We start from the raw sequence: 21,957 nt of genomic DNA, 5'->3' as shown, positions 1-21,957 counted from the left end.
CAAAACTCCTGGGCTCAAGTGCTCTGCCCACCTTAGTCTCCCAAAGTGCTGGAATTAGAGGCACGAGCCACCACTGAATGTGTTTTCATCTCCACCATTAGTCTGTTACAGAATGCTGCTACAAACGTTCGTGTTCAGGTTGTGTGGACATGTTTGCATTTCTCTTACGGATAGATCTAGAAGTGCTGGTCACATGGCAACTGTTCAGTAGCTCGAGAAGCTGCCAGAACAGTTTGCAGCCCCATAGCAGTGCGTGAAGGTACTGACTGCTCCACGTCCTCGCCACCTGTTACCTATTTGGTTCTAGCCATCCCAATGGGGTGTGGTGGTTTCTCGCTGTGGTTTGGATTTGTGTTATTTTATTCTTTGAGATGGAGTCTCACTCTGTCACTCAGGCTGGAGTGCAGTAATGTGATAGCTCACTGCAACCTCTGCCCCGAGTTCAAGCAATTCTCCTGCCTCAGCCTCCCATGTAGCTGGAATTTCTCACCACCACACCCGGCTCATTTTTGTATTTTTAGTATAGATGGGGTTTCACCATGTTGGCCAGGCTGGTCTTGAACTTCTGACCTCAGGTGATCCACCCACCTCGGCCTCCCATAGTGCTGGGGTTACAAGCCTGAGCCACCGCGCCTGGCCTGCATTTGTGTTTCTTGAGGTCTGCCCATCTCTGCCTCCTGTGGTCTGGTTATAGAGGCTTACCTGGGCATGCCCCCAGCTGACACCTGTGGAAAGGCATGGCACAGCCCTGGCCCATCCTCTGCTGCCTGAGCCCTCCCCTCCTTTGACAAAACTACGTCCATGACCCTGCTGCCAGGAGGGTTTCCCAAAAAAGGTCTCCAGCCTCAATGGTGTGGTCGCCATGCAGAGAACTTGGAGCCACACACCAGGGCTCCCTCCCAGAGATTCCTGGCACCCATGTCTCTTCTGGGGGTGACTGGAAGGCGCTTGGTCCAGACTTACTTGATGAGCAGGACATGGGCCTGCAGCTTCCTGATGAAGTGCACAAACGACTCCCTGCTGATGAAGTCAAAGCTGAGCTCTGGCTGCAGAGACAAAAGCATGGTGAATTCTCATCACAGGGCACAGGCACTCTCATGAGCCCGAAGCCCATCTCTGTTGGGGTGGCTAAGCCCTGGCGAGGCCACCTTAGCCATCCACCCTGGGACCGAGCCCAGGACCCCAACACATCACCGCCTTGTCGAAGGCTCTTTAGCCTCCCATGGCCAGAGACACCTGCCCTCTTCAAGTCTATTCTCCCCTCTTGCTGGGCTCATGGCTACCCAGCCTGACTATTTCCCATACTCCTTTGCCACCAGGTATGGCTGTGTGATTAAAGGCAGAGAAGTGATTTAGGCCTGGATTTTAGGGCTGTAGTGTAGCCCTTCCACACCCCTTTCCCAGTCCATAGGAGGCACCGCACACTGTCCCCTGCCAGCCTGGGTCGTGCCCTTGACTGTGCAAAGCAGAGTGTGAGGCATTCCCAGGAGGAAGAAACCTGCTGGGACCCCAGTGCAGGATCAGCACTCCATGATGGCCCCTGCCAGCCTCCTCCGTGGTCCTGCCTGCCCTGTCTCGTGACTATTTCACGTCTGCATGGCGGGGATGTGGCCAGCTTGAGTGAGATGTGCTATAGGTGTGCCACAAAGCTGGATTTGGAAAACATAGCACACAAAATAATGCAATCAAGTTTCAGGTTGATTACATCTGAAACAACATCTTAGATGTTAAATAAAAATATGAGAACAGTTGATCGGGCCTGTTTTTTCACTTTTTTTTTTCCTTTTTGTGGAGAACCAGGTTTCGCTGTATTGCCCAGGCAGGTCTCCAACTCCTGGGCTCAAGCTATCCCGCCGCCTCTGTCTCCCTAAGAGTTGGGATTACAGGTGTGAGCCACTGTTTGCGGCACTGTTTTAGTACAGCTGCTAGACCATGTCAAGTTCCACCAGGTTCACGCTCTGCTTCCACTGGACTATGCTGCTCTGATCTGGGGACTTTAAGGGCAGGAGCCCTCAGCATTTTCTCTATCCCTAGTTCTCAGCAGCAGAGGAGAAGCTTCATAAATGTGTGCTCAGTAGATTAATTCCAGGAATCCTCCTGTAAGGACTGGCTCCATAAAGTCACACCCAATACTCCCCACACCACCGTGAACCTAAAATTCCTATGAACACACACACACGCACACGCACACGCACACACACCCGTGAAAACTGCCCTTGTTCTGCCCTGGCTGTCCTGATTCTACCCTGGCCCTCCAGCTATTTTCTGCTTCTCAGACTAAAATGACCTCAGGTGCCTTCCCTGAAAGGGGTTCTCATACTGTCACCAAGATCCACATGCTCTCACATGTCAGCTGCCACATCTCACAGCAGGGTGTGACCAAGCCTTTCAGGCCTGCACATGGGAGGGGCTTCCTGGGCACAAGGTGAACAGGCAGACTCAATCCCATCTCTACTAAAAAATAAAAAATTAGGTTAGGCACAGTGGCTCACACCTGTAATCCTAGCACTTTGGGAGGGCGAAGTGGGCAGATCACCTGAGGTCAGGAGTTCAAGACCAGCCTGGCAAATGTGAAACGCTGTCTCTGCTAAAAATACAAAAAATTAGCCAAGCGTGGTGGCACATGCCTGTAATCCCAGCTACTTGGGAAGCTGAGACAGAAGAATTGCTTAAACCCAGGAGGCAGAGGTTGAAGTAAGCTGAGATCGGGTTACTGCACTTAGCCTGGATGATAGAGTAAGACTCAGTCTCAAAGAAAAAAAAAACATAAATAAATAGAATCTGGTATGGTGGTACATGCCTGTAATCCCAGCTACTTGGAAAGCTAAGGCAGGAGAATTGCCTGAACCCGGGAGGCAGAGGTTGCAGTGAGCCGAGATCATGCCATTGCACTCCAGCCTGGGCAACAGAGCGAGATACCATCTCAAAAAAAAAAAAAAATTATAAAAAAGCCTCTGTGGGTAGGGAGACCCACCCAACAACTGGTATTGGAATAACTAGCTGTTCATCTAGAAAAACAATTACAATGGCTGGGCGCCTGTAATCCCAACACTTTGGGAAACCAAGGTGGGAGGATAGCTTGAGCCCAGGCATTCGAGACCCTCCTGGGCAATGTGGCAAGACCCTGTCTCTACAAAAGTAAAAATCTTAGCTAGGTGTGGTAGCACACACCTGTAGTCCTAGCTACTCGGGAGGCTGAGATGGGAAGATCACTTCAGCCCAGGAGTTTGAGGCTGTGTGAGCCATGACTATGCCATGGCACTCCAGCCTGGGTGACAGAGAGAGACCCTGTCTCTAAAATTAAACAGACTGGATGCAGTGGCTGACATCTGTAATCCCAGCACTTTGGGAGGCTGAGGCTGGCGGATCACCTGAGGTCAGGAATTCAAGACCAGCCTGGCCAACATGGTGAAATCCCATCTCTACTAAAAATACAACAATTAGGCAGACATGGTGGTGGGTGCTTGTAATCCCAGCTACTTGGGAGGCCGAGGCAGGAGAATCACTTGAATCTGGGAGGCGAAGGCTGCAGTGAGCCGAGATCGTGCCATTGCACTCCAGCCTGGGCGACAACAACAAGACTCCATATCAAATAATAACAAAAATAATAAAATTAATGAAACAGAGAAGTTTTCAAACATGATAGAAAAAAGGGAACAAAGAAAATGAATCCCTACCTCACACCATGCTCAAAAACAAATTCCGCTGGGTGCGGTGGCTCACACCTGTAATCCCAGCACTTTGGGAGGCTGAGGCGGGTGAATCGCAAGGTCAAGAGATCGAGACCATCCTGGTCAACATGGTGAAACTCCGTCTCTACTAAAAATACAAAAATTAGCTGGGCATGGTGGCACGTGCCTGTAATCCCAGCTACTCAGGAGGCTGAGGCAGGAGAATTGCCTGAACCCAGGAGGTGGAGGTTGCGGTGAGCCGAGATCATGCCATTGCACTCCAGCCTGGGTAACAAGAGCGAAACTCCGTCTCAAAAAAAAAAAAAAAATTCCACATGGATCAATGACAAACACATTAACATTCCTGGACCCCTGGCTAATGCCCTGGTCCAAGCCTCATCTCTAGGCCTGGGCCCAGGCAGCAGCTCTCAGCAGTCTCCCTGCAGTTATAGCTTCCACACCTCTAATGACAGTGTCTTACAGGTGTACAGCGTTCTACCACTTTTGAACAATCACAAAATAGGAGAGGCCATGAGCACCTGAAGTGACAGCACTGTGCAAGGCCACTCAACACACATGACCTCAGGTAGTCTCAACAACCACCTTTCAAAGTCAGGCCCAGGGCCTGGCTCCCCTGGCCCAGTTGCTCATGAACCAGCTGAACAAATGAAAGCACTTTCTTTTTGCATGTGAGACAACCAAGGCTCAGAGAGGGTAAGCACCTTGCCCAAGGTCACATAGCCCCTCAGTGGCAGAGATGGCCAAGTTTCCATTAATACAAGCACTCCAGTGACATACTTCCAGGCCTCCAGACGGGACACTGGTTTTTAAGAACCTTTCTCATCCTGCCCCTCCCTCTTTAATCTCACAGCCTCTATCAGGAATCCCCCTCTCAATAGGTGCACCGCGCTGACTCTGAGCTTTTACCTGGGCGGCAGCCAGTGTCTAGAATGCCTCCCTCCTCTCCTCACCTCCATCAACTGTATTTAATGCCACTGAAGTGCACATTTACAAAGAGTTAAACTGACAATTATTATGCAATCTATCTATCTATCTATCTATCTATATATATATATTTTTTTTTTTTTTTTTTTGAGATGGAGTCTGGCTCTGTCACCCAGGCTGCAGTGCAGTAGTGTGATCTCAGCTCACTGCAACCTCCGACTCCCATTCAAGTGATTCTCCTGCCTCAGCCTCTGCCCAGAGTAGCTGGGATTATAGGCATGTGCCACCATGCCTGGCTATTTGTGTGTGTGTGTGTGTGTGTGTGTGTGTGTGTGTGTGTTTAGTAGAGACACGGTTTCACCATGTTGGCCAGGCTAGTCTTAAACTCCTGACCTCAGGTGATCCACCCACCTCAGCCTCCCAAAGTGCTGGGATTATAGGCGTGAGCCACCTGGCCCAGCCTGTAATTTTCAAAAACAACAAAGATGCTAACAGGCAAACTGTGGCGGGGGTACCCAGAGGCAGGGGCACTCACCAAGGTGATCCTCCTGTCTCTGTTCAGCACCAGACCTGGAGGCAGAAACACAAAGACAGCGGCCTCAGTTCTGTCCATCAGGGTCAAGGGATGCTTGCGACTTTGCTGGAGGCCCCCAGGCCTTTCCAGCCAGGGCCCATTTCTCCCACCTACCCCCAATGTCCTCAGCTGCCCAGGACTCCCCATACTAGGGTCCAGCTGGAGCAGGGTTCGACCATGGCCACCTGGCCACCAACCTGTCAGCCCACATGGGCCCTCACTGGCCACCCCAAAGGGCCGGTGCAGAATGAGGGCAGGAGCTTAGGGCTAACAGCGGTGTGGACGGTGGCGCTCTCATCTCTGAGAAACCTGACACACTCATTGATTCATCACTAGGAAGAAGCAAGTAAGTAACAATCATGTCCTAATTTGTTGAGAAGACACTGAATGAAAAAATAAACATGAGGCAGGGCGCGGTGGCTCACGCCTGTAATCCCAGCACTTTGGGAGGCCTAGGCTGGTGGATCACAAGGTCAGGAGTTCAAGACCAGCCTGGTCAAGATGGTGAAACCCCATCTCTACTAAAAACACAAAAATTAGCCAGGTGTAGTGGTGGGTGCCTATAGTCCCAGCTACTCGGGAGGCTGAGGTAGGGAATTGCTTGAACCCAGGAGGTGGAGGTTGCAGTGAGCCGAAATTGCACCACTGCACTCCAGCCTGGGTGACAGAGTGAGACTCTGTCTCAAAAAAAAAAAAAATTTAAAAAAAGAAGAAACGAGCAGAGTTGCGAGGCCTGGGTGGTGCCCAGCTTCAGCATCGGGTGCAGATTTGGTTCTCTGCCCCCATCCCGATGGTGGCCAACAACTCAGCCCCACCTGCAGACTGAACACCCAGCAGTTCCTTCCTGGGCAATGTCCCCTCAAGAACAGCCTGTATGGCAGCGTCTGGGAGGGGCAGAGGGTCCCCTGTGACCCTGTGGGTAATCACAAGCTGGAAGCTGCTGGCAGTTGGAAGGGACGAAGACATGAACCGAGGGGTGGCTGTACGGGACCCGTCCAGCAGGACACACACAGGACTAGAGCCGCACGCAGGTGTCCACAAGGGTTAAGAAGCAGGGACGCTCCCTCCGCGATACAAATCTTTCTCAAAAACCTTCATGGCCAGGGCTCCCCACCATCCCTTCTTATTTTTCTCCACAGCACTTTTTTTTTTTTTTTTGAGACAGTCTTGCTCTGTCGCCCAGGATGGAGTGCAGTGGTGTGATCTTGGCTCACCTCCATCTCCCAGGTTCAAGCGATTCTCCTGCCTCAGCCTCCCGAGTGGCTGGGATTACAGGTGTGCGAGACCACGCCTGACTAATTTTGTATTTTTAGTAGAGATGGGGTTTTGCAATATTGGCCACACTGATCTCAAACTCCTGAGCTCAAATGATCTGCCCACATTCGAAAGGGATTCCAGGTGTGCACCACTGCGCCCAGCCTCCATCGCACTTTCTAAGGCACTTGATCCTTTGCTTACTAACTGCTTCTCTTCTCTGCTAGAGTTCAGCTTCCACGAGGACAAAGAGTTTGGTCTGTCTTGTTCACAGCTGCGTCCTCAGGACCAAGAACTGTGCCTGCCACATAGGAGGTGCTCACAAAGTGCTTGCTGAATGAACAAACAGCAAATAAATAAATGAGTCTGGGTAGGGTCCAGGAGGGGCTGGAGAGATTCAAAGGAATAGGTGCTGTGCCATTGTTTTAGCTGTGTGTTGGGTACACAGGTGTTACTGTTATTGTGACTAACATTAGTATTTTATTAAACATGCATATATGAGCTGGGTGCCGTGGTACACGCCTGTAATCCCAGCACTCTTGGGAGGCCGAGGCGGGCAGATCACTTGAAGCCAGGAGTTTGAAACCAGCCTGGACAACATGGTGAAATCCCATCTCTACGAAAAGACCAAAAAAATTAGCCAGGTGTCATGGCAGGCACCTGTAGTCCGGGCCACTAGGGAGGCTGAGGCATGAGAATTGCTTGAACCTGGGAGGCGGAGGTTGCACTGAGCCGAGATCGTGCCACCGCACTCCAGCCTGGGCAACAGAGCAAGACTCTGTCTAAAAAAAAATCAATCAAACAAAAACCACTAAAAAACCATACATATATGATATACCAACAAGATTTTTGGTGGAGACCCTAAACCACCCGATTCTAAAGTTCACATGGAAAAATTAAACAAGCAAGAACAGCAGGAAGTCAGGTGCCTGTAAGTCCAGCACTTTGAGAGGCCAAGGTGGGAGGATCGCTTGAGACTAAGAGTTTGAGACCAGCCTGGGCAACAGAGCAAGACTCCATCTCTACACACACAAAAAAACTGAAAAATTAGCTGAGCTTGGTGGTGCACGCCTGCAGTACCAGCTACTAGGAAGACTGGAGTTTAAGCTGGGGAGGCAGAGGCTGCAGTGAGCCGAGATCCTGCTACTGCAATCCAGCCTGGGCAACAGAGCAAGACCGTCTCAAAAAGCAAAAGAAAAAAAAGACGAGTAAAAAACTCTATAAAAGAGTCATAAAAGGAGACTGTTCCTTCAGATATGAAAACCCTGTCAGGCCTCAATTTTTTTTTTTTGAGTTGGAGTCTCACTCTGTCACCCAGGCTGGAGCGCAATGGTGTGAACTCAACTCACTGCAACCTCTGCATCCGCCTCCCAGGTCCAAGCAATTCTCCTGCCTCAGCCTCCCAAGTAGCTGGGATTACAGGCCCCCGCCACCATGCCCAGCTAATTTTTTGTACTTTTAGTAGAGATAGGGTTGCTCAAGGCTAGTCTTGAACTCCTGACATCAGGTGATCCACCCTCCTCAGCCTCCCAAAGTGCTGGGATTACAGACATGAGCCATCGGGCCCAACTGTCGGGCCTCAATTTAAAACATGTGGTACAGTAAAATCATAGACAGTCAGAGACAGCAGAGACAGACCCAAGTACAGATGGGCATTCAGTGTCTGACCAAGGCAGCCCCTTACATCAACAGGGTAAAGAAAGACTTTTCTAAAAATGGCATTAGGCAGCTGAGGAGCCATCTGGAAAAAGATGCAGTCAGTCAAAGCTCACCCTGTACACTAGATACGGATCCAGTGTAAATATTTAAATGCAAATACTAGACCCAAAACAGTATTAGAATCAAGCATGAGTTTTTAACTATAACTAAATTCCAGAAGCCACACAGAAGACATATTTTCTTTCCTTTTTTTTTTTTTGAGACAGAGTTTCACTCTTGCTCAGGCTGCAGTGCAGTGGCAGGATCTCAGCTCACTGCAACCTCCGCCTCCTGGGTTCAAGCGATTCTCCTGCCTCAGCTTTCTGAGTAGCTGGGATTACAGGCATCCGCCACCATGCCCAGCTAAGTTTTTTGCATTTTTAGTGCACCATGTTGGCCAGGCTGATCTCGAACTCCTAACCACAGGTGACCCACCCACCTCAGCCTCCCAAAGTGCTGGGATTATAGGTGTGAGCCACTGTGCCTGGCCCAAAAGATGTATTTTCAATTGCATTCAAACAAACAAACTCAGGCCTGCAAGAAAAAAAACAACCTAAGCAAAGTCAAAAGATAAATGACAAGCTGGGGAAGAGTATTTGCAATTCAATCTCTCCAACATGTGAAAAGTTCCCACAAATTGAGCAAGGCCAACAACCCGAGAGAAAGCCGGCCAAGAGGATAGGAAGGTAGCATGCTCAGGAACAGACACACAGGAGGCTGGTTCTTCCCGTAAAACCACAACACATATTAAAAACCACACTGAGATACCATTTCTCACCCATCACATGGAAAAAAATTCCAAATTAGTGACAGCTCGGGACACAGGCCTCTCAACAGCTCAGGCGAGGCTGCCAAGTAACAGCCCTGAATGCCGCCTGGCAAATACCTTCACAGCCCGAGGACCTGGACCCCTGCTGGGGAGATGGCATCTGAGGCGGTTTTCATTCTCCTGCCTGCCCCTCATCTGTAGGTCCAGCACACGTCTGCAAAGCCGGGAACCATGCCTATGCAGTAGGCGTTGCTTGTAACAGCAAAGACTGCAAAAAGTGCCTCTCACAGCGAGCTGGTTAAGTTACCTCAGACACCCACGGGGAATACGCTGTAAAAAAAGATGCAGACGGCCAGGTGCGGGGACTCATGCCTGTGATCCCAGCACTTTGGGAGGCCAGGGTGGGCGGATCACAAGGTCAGGAGATAGAGACCATTCTGGCTAACAAGGTGAAACCCCGTCTCTACTGAAAATAAAAAAAATTAGCTGGGTGTGGTGGCATGTGCCTGTAATCCTAGCTACTCGGGGGGCTAAAGCAGGAGAATCGCTTGAACCAGGGAGTTGGAGGTTCGCCAATGCACTACAGCCAGGCGACACAGCAAGACTCTGTCTCAAAAAAAAAAAAAAAAAATGTAGGCTGGGTAGGGTGGCTCATACCTGTAACCCCAGCACTTTGGGAGGCCAAGGTGGACGGATCACCTGAGGTCAGGAGTTTGAGACCAGTCTGGCCAACATGATGCAACCCCATTGCTACTAAAAATACACAGAAAAATGAGCCAGGCGTGGCTAACTCCTGACCTCAAGTGCTGAGCAGGTGCCTGTAATCCCAGCTACTCAGGAGGGTGAGGCAGGAGAATCACCTGAACCTGTGAGGTGGAGGTTGCAGTGAGCCGAGCTCACACTACTGCACTCCAGCCTGGGCAATTTGGAGGTGAGGTGAGGAATAAAAGGGAATGGGATGAAATCCAGTGAGAGGTGCACATTTTATCCCACTGTGATTTTTAAATCATGTGAGCTAGCACCTGCCCAGAATAGGAATATTAAATTTAAAAACAGGCTGGGCACAGTGGCTCACACCTGTAATCCTAGCACTTTGGGAGGCTGAGGAGGGTGGATCACGAGGTCAGGAGTTAAAGACCAGCCTGGCCAGCATGGTGAAACCCTGTCTCTACTAAAAATACAAAAAAAATTAGCCAGGCATGGTGGTGTGCGCCTATAATCCCAGTTACTTAGGAGGCTGAGGTAGGGAGAATCGCCTGAACCTGGGAAGCAGAGGTTGCAGTGAGACAAGATCGAGCCACTACACTCCAGCCTGGGTGACAGAATGACAATCTTTATCCAAAAAAAAAAAAAAAATTAAAAACAAAACCGAAAGGACAGCTAGGTTGGTGCCTCTGCCTGGTCCCTCTGTAAACTGTCAACCCCATGCGGACATTCAGGGAGGAGGTGCAGGCCGGGAGGGACGGAGATGTTAGCCTTCCCTGCTGGAAAACCACTGTTTGAACATAGATGTGGCTCTGGGAGAAACAAACTATGGAAACATTAAGAAAAACTATTTTCTGTAATTACTATGTTTTCCCCTCTAATTAGGAATTTTAGAACTTTGAGATGATACAGTTAGATGGTAAGTGTAGACAGAGGTTCTTAGGCATTTTCAACTCAAAATACTTAGAAGGACCATGTAATTGGAAGAGTTTCTGGTTGTCCAATTCTTAGATCATCTCAGTCTAGTGAAACCAAGCAGAGGCCCCCGCCTTCCTCAGCTCTCACCGCGGTATCTCGTACACAGATGACGGGCCCTCCTTGCATGGGCAGGACAAGGGGACCCTTCGGCCCAGGCCTCCAGCAGGGCCCACTGCCCTCTACCCCTCCAGACCTGGAGCCAGTACCTAGAGGGTCTAGCCTCCTACACACTCAAGCTATATGGGATAGCCTGTTGCTCCTAGGTTATAAACCTGAACGGCATGTTACTCTGCTGAATACTGTAGGCAGCTGTAACACGATTTGTTTTAACCTTTCCTGTGGTGCCGATATAACACAATTTGCATATCTAAACATAGAAAAGGTACAGAAAAAATATAAAACATTTTTAAAAGGTATACCTGTATAGGGTGGCTCTATTATAATCTTTTTTTTGAGACAGAGTTTCACTCTAGTTGCCCAGGCTGGAGCAGTGGCGCCTTATTTAAGAGACAGGGTCTTACTCTGTAGCCCAGGCTGAAGTACACTGGCATGATCATAACTCACTGAAGCTGTGAATTCTTGGGCTCAAGGGATCCTCCCACGTCAGCCTCCAGTAGCCAGGACTACAGGCATATGCCACTATACCAATTTTTTTTTTTTTTTTTTGAGACGGAGTTTTGCCTGTCGCCGAGGCTGGACTGCAGTGGAATGATCTTGGCTCACTGCAACTTCCACCTCCTGGGTTCAATTGATTCTCCTGTGTCAGCCTCTCAAGTAGCTGGGACTACAGGCTCACGCCACCATGCCCACCTTATTTTTGTATTTTTAGTAGAGGTGGGGTTTCTCCATGTTGGTCAGGCCGGTCTCAAATTCCTGACCTGAGGTGATTGGCCTGCCTCAGCCTCCCAAAGTGCTGCGATTACAGGTGTGAGCCATCGCCCCCGGCCCTGCCGACTCTTTTTTAACGTGAGCACCTGGCTGGCAGGGGGGTCAGGATGGATGATATCACCTTCAGCCCTGGATGCGCGCAGAAGGCAGAAAGGAGGCCCTAGATCCTCTCTGGTCTCAGTTTCTTCATCTACAAACAGACTGAGCCCCAAGGGCCTTCACTGCAGCCTTTGGGTGAGATGGGCCAACTCCTGGCCCCACTGTGGGTGACAATGTCATCGGCTCTGAGCAGACAAGGCCCTTGCTGCTGCCGGCCACAGGCCTGAGGAGTGTTAGCACATCCAGCCTGGTGCCCTGGGCTTTCTAAGGAACCACAGGGCAGGCCCAGCGCACTCAGAAAACCTTTCACTCCCTTCCCTCCCACTAGGTCCTCCCAAGGTCACAGACTCAGATGCCAGCAGAGGCCTGCCAGCCTGGGCACAGTGCCCATCGCACAGGCAGTGAAGTCTCTGTGTGGTCAGCTGTTGCCCGTGGGGAATACAGAATGTATTGCCAGATCTGCCAGGTTTTTAGAAGAAACTGGAGGCTGGGCATGGTGGCTCACGCCCGTAATTCCAGCACTTTGGGAGCCTGAGGTGGGTGGACCAGGAGGTCGAGACCATCCTGGCTAACAGGTGAAACCCTGTCATGGTGGCATGCACCTGTAGTCCCAGCAATTCAGGACGATGAGGCAGGCAAATCGCCTGAACTCAGGAGGCAGAGGTTGCAGTGAGCTGAGATCGAACCACTACGCTCCAGCCCAGGCGACAGAGCGAGAGACTGTCTCAAAAAAAAGGAACTGGAAATCTGTATTTTTACATAAAATCTTTCTATTTAAAATAAAAGCCCTGTGCCCTTCCTCCAAAAAATAAAAAGAGTAAAATAAAAAATAGGGGCAATTTATTCAAAATTCCCCATGCCAAATGTTTTTGTTTAAACTGCACAAGTTAAATCCTACCTGCAGCCTGAATCCAGCCCAGCTTATGATGAAGAATTGCGCATCCCCCTCAGCAGGGGGCTTCAGGGGCCAGATAATTTGGTTTTGAAGACAGGGTCAGCTGGGCACAGTGGCTCATACCTGTAATCCCAGCACTTTGGGAGGCCGAGGCAGGAGGATCGCTTGAGTTCAGGAGTTTGAGACCAGCCTGGGCAATATGGCGAAACCCCGTCTCTACCAAAAAATACAGTAATTAGCCAGGTGTGGTGGTGCACACCTATGGTGCCAGCTACTCAAGAGGCTGAGGTAGGAGGATTGCCTGAGCTCACAAAGCCAAGGCTGCAGTGAGCCATGATCATGCCACTGCATTCTAGCCTGGGTGACAGAGCAAGATCCCATCTCAAAAAAATAAAAATAAAATAAAAAAGGAAAAAGGGTCTTGCTAGAGTACAGTGGCACACTCATGGTTCACTGTAGCCTCTGACTCCTGGGCTCAAGTGAGCCTCCCACTTCAGCCTCCCAAGGAGCTGGGACCACAGGTGTGCCACCATGGCATTTATTTTTGAATTTTTTGTACAGATGGGGGGTGTCTCCCTACATTGCCCAGGCTGGTCTTGAACTCCTGGCCTCAAGCAATCCTCCCACCTGGACTCCCAAAGTGCTAGGATTACAGGTGTGGGTGAATATGCTTGGCCAGGGGCCAGATGCTGACAAAGACTGTCCCTCTGTCCTTAGGGAACTCCAGGCAGAGCGGGATCCTCCCTCCTTCATGTAGAACACCTGGAGACTGTTTCCAGAAAGCCAGTACTGTGGGACTTGAACTCAGATGAGAAGATAAGGACCTCATCTCCTCTGCTCTCTCCCCATCCTGCACCACCAGCTCACACCTCCAGACCTGTCCTGGAAGCTCCTTTCTCCTCCTGGAGTCTGTGTGAGCAGCGCCCGCCCCTGCACTGCTTTGCTCAAAAGTCACCTTCTCATGAGGCCCACCCAGAGCCTCCTAATCAAAAAGAGGACCTGGAACTGCAGCCTCTCGGGCATGCTTGCTGCATCCTCCACGAGCCCTCCCCTCCTCATGCACTCTGTAACCCACCAGGAGAACCTCACAGACAAGCGAACGGGCACCTGAGGCTCCCACCGGCCAGGGAGGCAGGAACAGATTCTCCCTCACAGCCCTCAAAAGGAACCAGCCCTGCTGAGGCCTTGACCTTGGACCCTGGCCTCCAAACTGTGAGGTAATGCAGCTCAGTTTTTTTGTTTTTTGAGACAGTCTTGCTCTGTCTCACTGCCGTCTCACTGCAGTCCAGGCTGGAGTGCAGTGGTGCAATCTCGGCTCACTGCAACCTCTGCCTCCCAGATTCAAGCGATTCTCCTGTCTCAGCCTCCCGAGTAGCTGGGACTACAGGTGCCCGCTACCATGCCCAGCTAATTTTTGTATTTTTAGTAGAGACAGGGTTTCACCACATTGGCCAGGATAGTCTCGAACTCCTGACCTTGTGATCCGCACGCCTTAGCCTCCCAAAGTACTGGGATTACAAGCATGAGCCACCGTGTGCGACCACATCTCGGTAGTTTAAGCTCCGGATTCTGGATGATGGGGGCGGGGGAGGGAGGTTGTCCCAGTCCTCTGCCTGGCTCCAGAACAGTAGGCTCTCATGTGCTCTGGAACTAGAGGGGAAGGATTTGGGAGGAAACTACATTGTCCTTGAGGCACTGGGTAGGGGTCTGGGTACTGTCTTTTTTTTTGGAGACCAAGTCTCACTCTGTTGTCCAGACTGGAGTGCAGTGGTGTGATCTCAGCTCACTGCAACCTCCACCTCCAGGGTTCAAGGGATTCTCCTGCTTCAGCCTCTGAGTAGCTGGGATTACAGGCACCTACCACCACACCCGGCTAATTTTTATGTTTTCAGTAGACATGGGGTTTCACTATGTTGGCCAGGCTGCTCCAACTCCTGACCTCACATGATCCACCCGCCTCAGCCTCCCAAAGTGCTAGGATTACAGGCAGGAGCCACCGCGCCCAGCCCAGTACTATCTTTTTAGGTTAACGCTGGGTCCCAAAAGGCCAGAACTGTTGCAGAGGGGTGGTCTGCACACAACGTTTCAGCCACCTGCCCACTTCCCCAGACCCAGGGGTCACCCCACTCTCAGCCCTTCCTCTCACCTGTTCCCTCACCCACCCACACAGGGGTGCCTGGTCAGCATCCTGCATTCACCGTTTCCTGTGACCTGGTCCTAATCGGATTCCCCAGGCTCATTCCAGATTAGCCCACTTCAGTGCCTGCAGCTCCCTACATCAGCCATCTGTGTGGGGCAGGTCTAAGAAGCCTGGGCCAGGGGTCCTTGACTCCCCTTCTCCATGATGGGTTTGCAGGGAGGCAACATAAGGGTTCACGGATGATCACAAAGACTCAACAGGTCCCAAAGTGGCAGCCCAAGGCCAAAACAGACTACAGGTGCAGCGCCTTAGACCCTCAGTGGGTGCTGTCCACTTCTGGATTCATGACACCTAAAAATATACAACTCAGCACATCAACTGCAGAGCTAAACAAGTGGAAATTCTAACTGCAAGAGACTGAATTCCCACCTGATAAGCACTGGCCCAGCGGCCTGCCAGGGTGGGCTGGCTCCAGCTCCAAAATCCCTACACATCCCACAGCCTCCATCTGAGCCGGCAGGGTGACATCCACAACATGCCCCCACCCGGTCCCCAGGTGCTGGGTCTCTGACCCCTGCCTCACTCAGCACTTTAAAAAGGGAAGGCACATGCCCACCTCGCCTGACCCGATCAGCAAAAATCCCAAGACCTTGTTTGTCACCTGAGCAAACCAGGGGAGTCTAAAAGGGGAGGGGGGACTGTCCCAGATCACCCAGCTGGCAGTGTCAGGAAGCCAGGCTGTTTCGCCCAACTTAGCACATTTTCCATTTGAGGACACGATCTCCCTCCAGCTGTTCCCTCACCCTGGAAGAGCTGCTTCCTAGACTCCCCCTCTGGAGCAGGCCCCGCCATGGGTCTCTTCCACGGCCCCATGCATTTCCTTCGTCACATCTAGAGAATATCTCACCGCTCATGTACTGTTTATCTCTTCCTAGAACTGAGGCCCCTGCCAGGACTCCTCTTTGCCCAACTCCAGGGGGCGCCATTTCCCTCACTGTGAGCAGCAGCCCCAGGAGTTGTAATGCTGGAGGCCCCACTGAGAGAGGAACACTCTGCTCCTGCTCACTGCAGCCTTACTGAGCTGGGCACGTAGCAAACCCTTAGAAAAGATTTCCTGGGCCAGGCACAGTGGCTTACACCTGTAGTCCCAGCTACTCAGGAGGCTGGGGTGGGAGGATCTCTTGAGCCTGGGAGATAAAGGCTGCAGTGAGTCATAATGGTGCCACTGCACTCCAGCCTAGGTGGCAGTGAGACCCTTGTCTCCAAAAAAAAAAGAGGAAAGGAAAGGAAAAAGGAAGACATTGCCTAGGTAAAAAGCAAAGTACAGAAATTGCTTGTGCCAAAAGCTGCTCTGAAGTCGACATACCAGTTCCACCTCTCCATTGTGAAAAGCCTCTCCCAAGTCACTTGACCCCTGGGATGTCCTCACAACCTGCCCCTGGTGCTGGGCACCCATCCCAGGTCCAGCAGAGCATGGCCGCAATATTCAGCAACATTTAGTCCAAGATACCTGACCACACTCTCCCAGAGCGTGGCTTTCTGGGATGTGCAGTAGCTGTACGACCTCGCCCGGGTTGCTTGGCAATGCTGAGCCTCAGTTTCTCCTGCTGTAAATGGGATGAGGATGAGGCAGGAGGGGGATTCAGCAAGATGCTGTTTGCAAAATGCTTAGTATCCTGCCTGGTCTACAGCAAGTCCTTGACATCCTCAGTAAGAACAGTAACAAATATACAATGGCCTTGGACAGCAAGTCCCTTACCTGTGGCCACCTTCGTGGTTCCTCTCTGCAGGAGGAGCTCCCCACACTTCTCACTCACGTGGCTATTGTTCTTCAGGAACCTGGGGGAGACAGAAGGATGCTGGGTGCCTCAGGCCGATAAAAAGGAGGTCAGATTAAAAAGGAGAGGAGGGCCAGGTTCGGTGGCTCACACCTGTAATCCCAGCACTGTGGGAGGCCGAAGTGGACAGATCACCTGAGGTCAGGGGTTTGAGACCAGCCTGGCCAACATGGTGAAACCCCATCTCTATTAAAAATATAGAAATTAGCCGGGTATGATGGTGTGTGCCTGTAATCGCAGCTACTTGGGAGACTGAGGCATGAAAATCACTTGAACCCAGGAGGCAGAGGTTACAGTGAGCTGAGATCGTGCCACTGCACTCTAGCCTGGGGAATAGAGTGAGACAATCCTCCCACCTAAGGCTCTTAAGTCTGAGACCACAGGCCTGCGCCACCATAACCAGCTAATTTTTTGTTTTGTTTTTGTTTAAGATACATGGTCTCACTATGTTGCTCAGGCTGGTCTCCAACTCCTGGGCTCAAGCTATCTTCCTGCCTCAGCTTCCCAATGTGCTGGGATTACAGGTGTGAGCCACTGCGCCTGGCCTGTGTCCCGTGTTTCAATGGCATGTTTGCAGGGGCCGTGTGTGTGTGCGTGCGTGTGTGTGTGTGTGTGTATGTGTGTGTGTGTGTGTGTATGGTAAGGCAGTGGGGTGCTTCTATTCCTTTAAGCAACAAGTATTTATGGAGCTCTGATCTACGAGGGCGACCGCCAGATGCGGGAGGTACAACATGGCCAAGTCAGCTGCAGTGGGGATTGCAGGCTCACAGCCTCAGGGTAACAGGGCAGTCAGCAGGCTCTTATTGGACAGTGTGGTTACCTGTAGGGCAGGGAGGGGCCGCTCGCCTGGGGGTGTCAGAGCAGGCTTCCCAGCTGAGGCCCCAAGGATTGGGATAGCCAGTGAGCAAGGGCAGGGGAGAATTCCAAGTAAGGGAGTCCCAGGCTGGAGTCCCAGAGGGGATAGAAGGTGTGGAAGCAGCGTCTGCTTGGGGGAAGGGTGGGTGGTGAGAGGTGTGGGGAGGGGTGGGTGGTGAGAGGTGTGGGGAGGGGTGGGTGGTGAAAGGTGTGGGGAGGGGTGTGGGAAGTAAAGGGCATGGTTGCAACAGGGGCAGAGGGAAAGGCAGATGGTGTTCCTGAAGACCCTGGGAAGCCTGGTGCTCAGTGTGACCCCAGGGAGAAACAGGCTTGTTGGGCAAGAGGGAGAAAGAAGCTTCCCCACGTCTCACGGGGTGTCCTCCCTGGACCCCGAGGCTCTGCACCCTCGCTCCCTGCCCACACTGGACACTCACCCCTGCAACATCTCCTCTGGGCTGACCACGTGCGAGGGCTTCTGGGAGGCCTCCACCTGCAGCGTGTGCTCTATGGCTCTCCGCTTGTAGGTCAGCAAATTCTGCACTTCCTAAGGAGGCCAGTTGGTTGGGTGAGCAGGACTCCGGCTGCAGACAAGGCCCCGCCCTTCCTGCCCTACCCTGTCCTCTCAGCTGAGCCCCTCTCGGCAAAGGGGGACACAGACCCAGCCCCGGCTAGTGAGCCCTGAGATTCTGAACAAGTCTTCCTCTTCGTCTCTCACAGCCAGCCTGGCCCTGCCTGCGGCCAGGGACAAGTTGAGAATCAGGTGGGATGACGGAGAGGAAGGGGAATCTCCGTCAACTGCCAAGTGCTTTGCAAAGGCATGAAATCAGGGTCCGGAGGCTATGGACCATCTGGGATTGGCAATTTCATCTGCTTCAACAAATGCCATCATTCTCAATGGCAGAAAGGGAACGGCAGGAGGAGTGCGGTTCTGGAGTGTGGCTCACTCTGTGAGGACAGCCAAGGGCCCGCTGCCTGGGGGTGCCGGGGCTGGGGGGCAACTCCCATCCACCCACCCTGAGAATGGAGGACAAGAGGACCAAATGCCCCTCTTGACTCACCCAGGAGGAAGCCCCCAGGGGCACTGTGCTTGTTAATTCAGTGGGTGAAACGCACAAGGGAGGGAGTGTCCGCTGCCCGCCATCTGTGAATTGGATCCTTACGGTGGCCCCTAGCTAGCCGAGCTCATGGAAGGAACACTGACTGAGCCCTTACTAGGTGCCAGGACTGGGGATGTGGTGACAAAGAGACAGATGTCATTCTTGCTCTTATGGGATCTGTGGTCATTCTACGGACAAGAAAACTGAAACTGATGAGAGTTGTGTCACAACCAAGAGGCTGAGCCCTCGGCAAGAAAATAACAGGATGTCAGAGTTGGCCAGGTCATTGAGTCCAACTTCATTTTACAGGCGAGGGAACTAAGGCCCAGAGACGCAAAGTAACATGCCAAGGGTCACCCAGCAGGTAAACAACCAAGCCAGGACTCGGGTGCAGGGGCAGTACTGATGATTGGTAGTGGTGGCCAGAGGGGTCACCCTTGTCCCGTCAGTCCACACTTGGGGCTGTCATGTGTGGTTGTGCAATGTGTACACAGTGCAAAGGCATTCAACTGGGTGTGACTGCACAGTTGTGTGCCCTAGAGTGTCCTTCACCCACGGCTCCTGCCCTCTTCCACCACCTGCCACTGCATAACCAGCACACAGTTTCCAAGGGGTCCCCCGCATCCCTTCTCCTGACCACTCCTAGGGGTATAAGCAGCAAAAGGCTGTCCTCTGTTGGGGGGCAGGTCCCTGACTCCCCTTTCCCCCCTCTGCCATCTCCTCCTGCTTCCCTAGTGTCCACCAAAGGAGACAGGGCTGAGAGGACTGCCCGGGGCCCAGGTCTTCCCCAGTGACCGCATGCATGAAAGCCCAGCATCTCACATGAAAGTCCAGGACCAATGGTGACGAGTCCAGCAAGATGAGTTTATCTACCATCTCGGGGAAGGTACAGGAAAACTGAGAGGATGCCAAAAGGGGAGAATGAGTGGGGGAAAGAAGGAAAGGGCACTCCCTGCTTTCCCTGAGGACCCTGGTGTTTCCTGAAACACCTTTTAGGCTGGGGGAGGGTGCTGACCAAGAGATCAGAAGGAGAATCTTCTATCCCAGGGTGTGCCTTCCCCCACCCCCCAGGTCTGCACCCAGCACTGAGCTCCAGACCCTGGCTGGACTCCAGGGTGCTCTGGGACAGGATATTGGGGATGGAAGCATTAACTCCACCCGGAGTCCCCACCGTTTACACCAGCTTCCTAGTATAACTATCACTGTGACCAGAGGAGGCACTTCCTGGGAGACACTTCCCAGGTACCTTCCTCTTTCTTCTCTGCGCTCCCCACCCCACCCAAGGGACCCCCATTTGACCAGACAAAGCCATCTACTCACCATCCCAGCCACGACGCCACCTGGGAAACAACAGAGCCGTGGATGACATTCCCTCACTCCCTCCCCCAGCTGCAAACCCTAAAGCTTCTTCCCAATTCACTCCCTCCCTCCCCAGCCGCAAACCCTAAAGCTTCTTCCCAATTCCCTCCCTCCCTCCCCAGCCGCAAACCCTAAAGCTTCTTCCCAATTCCCTCCCTCCCTCCCCAGCTGCAAACCCTAAAGCTTCCCACCAGCGGCAGGGACAGGGAGCTCCATATGGGTGGCTGGAGGCTCAGTATCTGCGCCCTGATAGCCTCTTCATCTTATTTCCCTCATCCAAGTGTCCCTTGCAGGTGTTGCCTGAGGTCAGAGGGCACAGAATCTCTGACTGACCCTCTCCTCTCTTTGCAGTTCTCAAAAGTTCAGGGGAAAGGGGCGGGGCAGCAGCTCCCATCCTTCCCTCCCAGCCCCACCTCGGGCCCAGTCAGCTCCTGGCCAGTGTACTTACCGAAGCTGTGGCCCATGATGGAGAATCGATTCCATTTCAAGGCTGGAAATGCAAGAAGCCAGAAGGTCTGACTGGGCACAGGCTCAGCCCGCCCTCTCACTGCCAGTCCCTGGGCTCGGGAAATCGCTTCCCAGCCTCTGGGGTGTCCACCCAGGAGACTAGCCTGGGGGACCCACTGGAGGAAGCAAGCTCTTCTCCAACTTTCCCAAGGTGTCCCATGAATTGCTGGCAGACCTGAGGCCAGAGCCCAGGCACCCACTCCCAGGCCAGCGCTGCTTCCTACCCCGACACCAATGAGAAGAGGGCGTATCCCAGAGCACCCCCCGCAAAAGACACTCTGTTTCTTACCTGCCACAACCCTTCGGATCTCATTCACAAAGTTCTGGTGGTAATATGGGACACCTGGGCTGTAATGGGATGAGAGCCCATGACCCCCGAAATCCATGGCAACGTAATACAAGTCTGAAACAGAGAAGCGAGTTGGAGGGTAGGAACAGGTGTCTACCCCAGCTGTCTCACGGTCTTCCTCATTCCTCTGCAGACCTCCCCCTCGGCCTCTTGGCTCCCAGCCTCACCTTGCGGGAGAAGAGGGATGAGTCTGTCGAAGGAGTTGGCATTGTCCAGCCAGCCGTGCAGGCAGAGAACTGGGGAGCCCTTCAGGGAGCCCCAGGCTTTGGCTGCGATGTGGCCCCAGGGCACAGCCAGCTTCAGCTCTGAGATCAGACCTGAAAGACAGAGCTAGACTTTCATTCCTTCAATCGTTCATCCATGAACCTGGTGCTCCCTGAGCTCCTTATTTCTGTCTGATGGGCTTGAGTCAGGGGCTCATGCCCAGAGGGACTCACACCCTTAGCTGCCCCAGAGGGTATTAGGGAGAGAGTGCCAGACATGAGTGAGGGGACTCCCAGAGGAGGGAAAGATAAGCTGGGCTGGAAAAACCTGGGACAGCCCTCACAGCATGCACGCCATTTAAGCTGAGGCAGAACCTTCTAGAATGTGCTGGTAGTTGGGGGGGGGTTGGACAGGCCTGGACCCTACCACTTGCCGACTAGGTGACCTTGGGCAAGTTACTAAAACGTCTTGAGCCTGTTTCCTTTCCCGTAAAACCGGAGTAAAAAAGGCTTAGTTTCCTAAGCCTTTCCTAGGGTCCGGAGGGGTGCCGAACCCTCACACATGCAGCGGGTGGGACCACTGTCACCCTCACTCCCCAGAGCAGGAAACTGAGGCACTGGGAGCAGCACTACATGCCCAAGGTCGCACTGGGGGACAGGGATGGAGCGAAAATTTATGGCAGGGGGCGGGACTCCAGGACCCACCGCCGCCCCAACAACTCGCAGCCTCCGCCGCCCCTGCAGGGCTGGAGACCCCCGCGCCCCCGACACCCACGCGCATGCTCGGCTAATTCGGGCTCCCGGAACCCTGCGAGGCCACGTGCGGCCGTGTCTCGGGGCCCCCACTTCCCGGCCGGTCGCGCTCTCACGCCCCGGGACTGCCCAGGAAGGAGCTGCTACACCCAGGAGCGCGACGCGGTCGGCGAACTCTCCCCTCCAGCCCGTCCTCCTCCACGGTCCCAAACAGGTGGGAAGGCTCGCGCGAGGCCTCCCCGTCCCACTCGAGTCTAAGGGGCCCTGGGAGGACGTTTTCACCCATTGCTCTGGTCCGGCGAATGTGCGGCCTTCACTCCCGCTCGTTATAGGCCGCGGGAGGGGCGGGACGCCCACAGTTCCGGGCCCTGCCCCTAGGC

General features: G+C 52.8%; 1 protein-coding gene across 3 annotated transcripts in view; it reads right to left on the bottom strand.

Annotated features, from left to right (window-relative positions):
- The window catches only part of SERHL2 (serine hydrolase like 2), a 25,362-nt gene extending 3,405 nt beyond the window's left edge, over positions 1 to 21,957 (bottom strand). For 2 of the 3 annotated variants that reach the window (XM_064368134.1, XM_064368135.1), the window contains exons 1-11: positions 21,860 to 21,957; positions 20,789 to 20,938; positions 20,562 to 20,675; positions 20,214 to 20,255; positions 19,727 to 19,746; positions 19,229 to 19,303; positions 17,744 to 17,853; positions 16,376 to 16,455; positions 12,600 to 12,692; positions 5,152 to 5,186; positions 964 to 1,046 (exon numbers count right to left, since the gene is read on the bottom strand). In XM_064368134.1, the coding sequence (XP_064224204.1) occupies positions 964 to 1,046; positions 5,152 to 5,186; positions 12,600 to 12,692; positions 16,376 to 16,455; positions 17,744 to 17,853; positions 19,229 to 19,303; positions 19,727 to 19,746; positions 20,214 to 20,255; positions 20,562 to 20,675; positions 20,789 to 20,938; positions 21,860 to 21,863 (806 nt within the window). In that variant the 5' untranslated portion in view covers positions 21,864 to 21,957. The remainder of the gene's footprint in view (positions 1 to 963; positions 1,047 to 5,151; positions 5,187 to 12,599; positions 12,693 to 16,375; positions 16,456 to 17,743; positions 17,854 to 19,228; positions 19,304 to 19,726; positions 19,747 to 20,213; positions 20,256 to 20,561; positions 20,676 to 20,788; positions 20,939 to 21,859) is intronic. The other variant, XM_012476963.2, reaches the window with a different exon arrangement.

This window comes from Aotus nancymaae, unplaced genomic scaffold (genome assembly GCF_030222135.1).
Source record: "Aotus nancymaae isolate 86718 unplaced genomic scaffold, 86718_ANA_hifiasm-v0.15.2.pri h1tg000076l, whole genome shotgun sequence".
NCBI classification, from domain to species: domain Eukaryota; kingdom Metazoa; phylum Chordata; class Mammalia; order Primates; family Aotidae; genus Aotus; species Aotus nancymaae.
The sequence above is the reverse complement of the archived record's forward strand: the minus strand, read 5'-3'. Positions and strand labels throughout refer to the sequence as shown.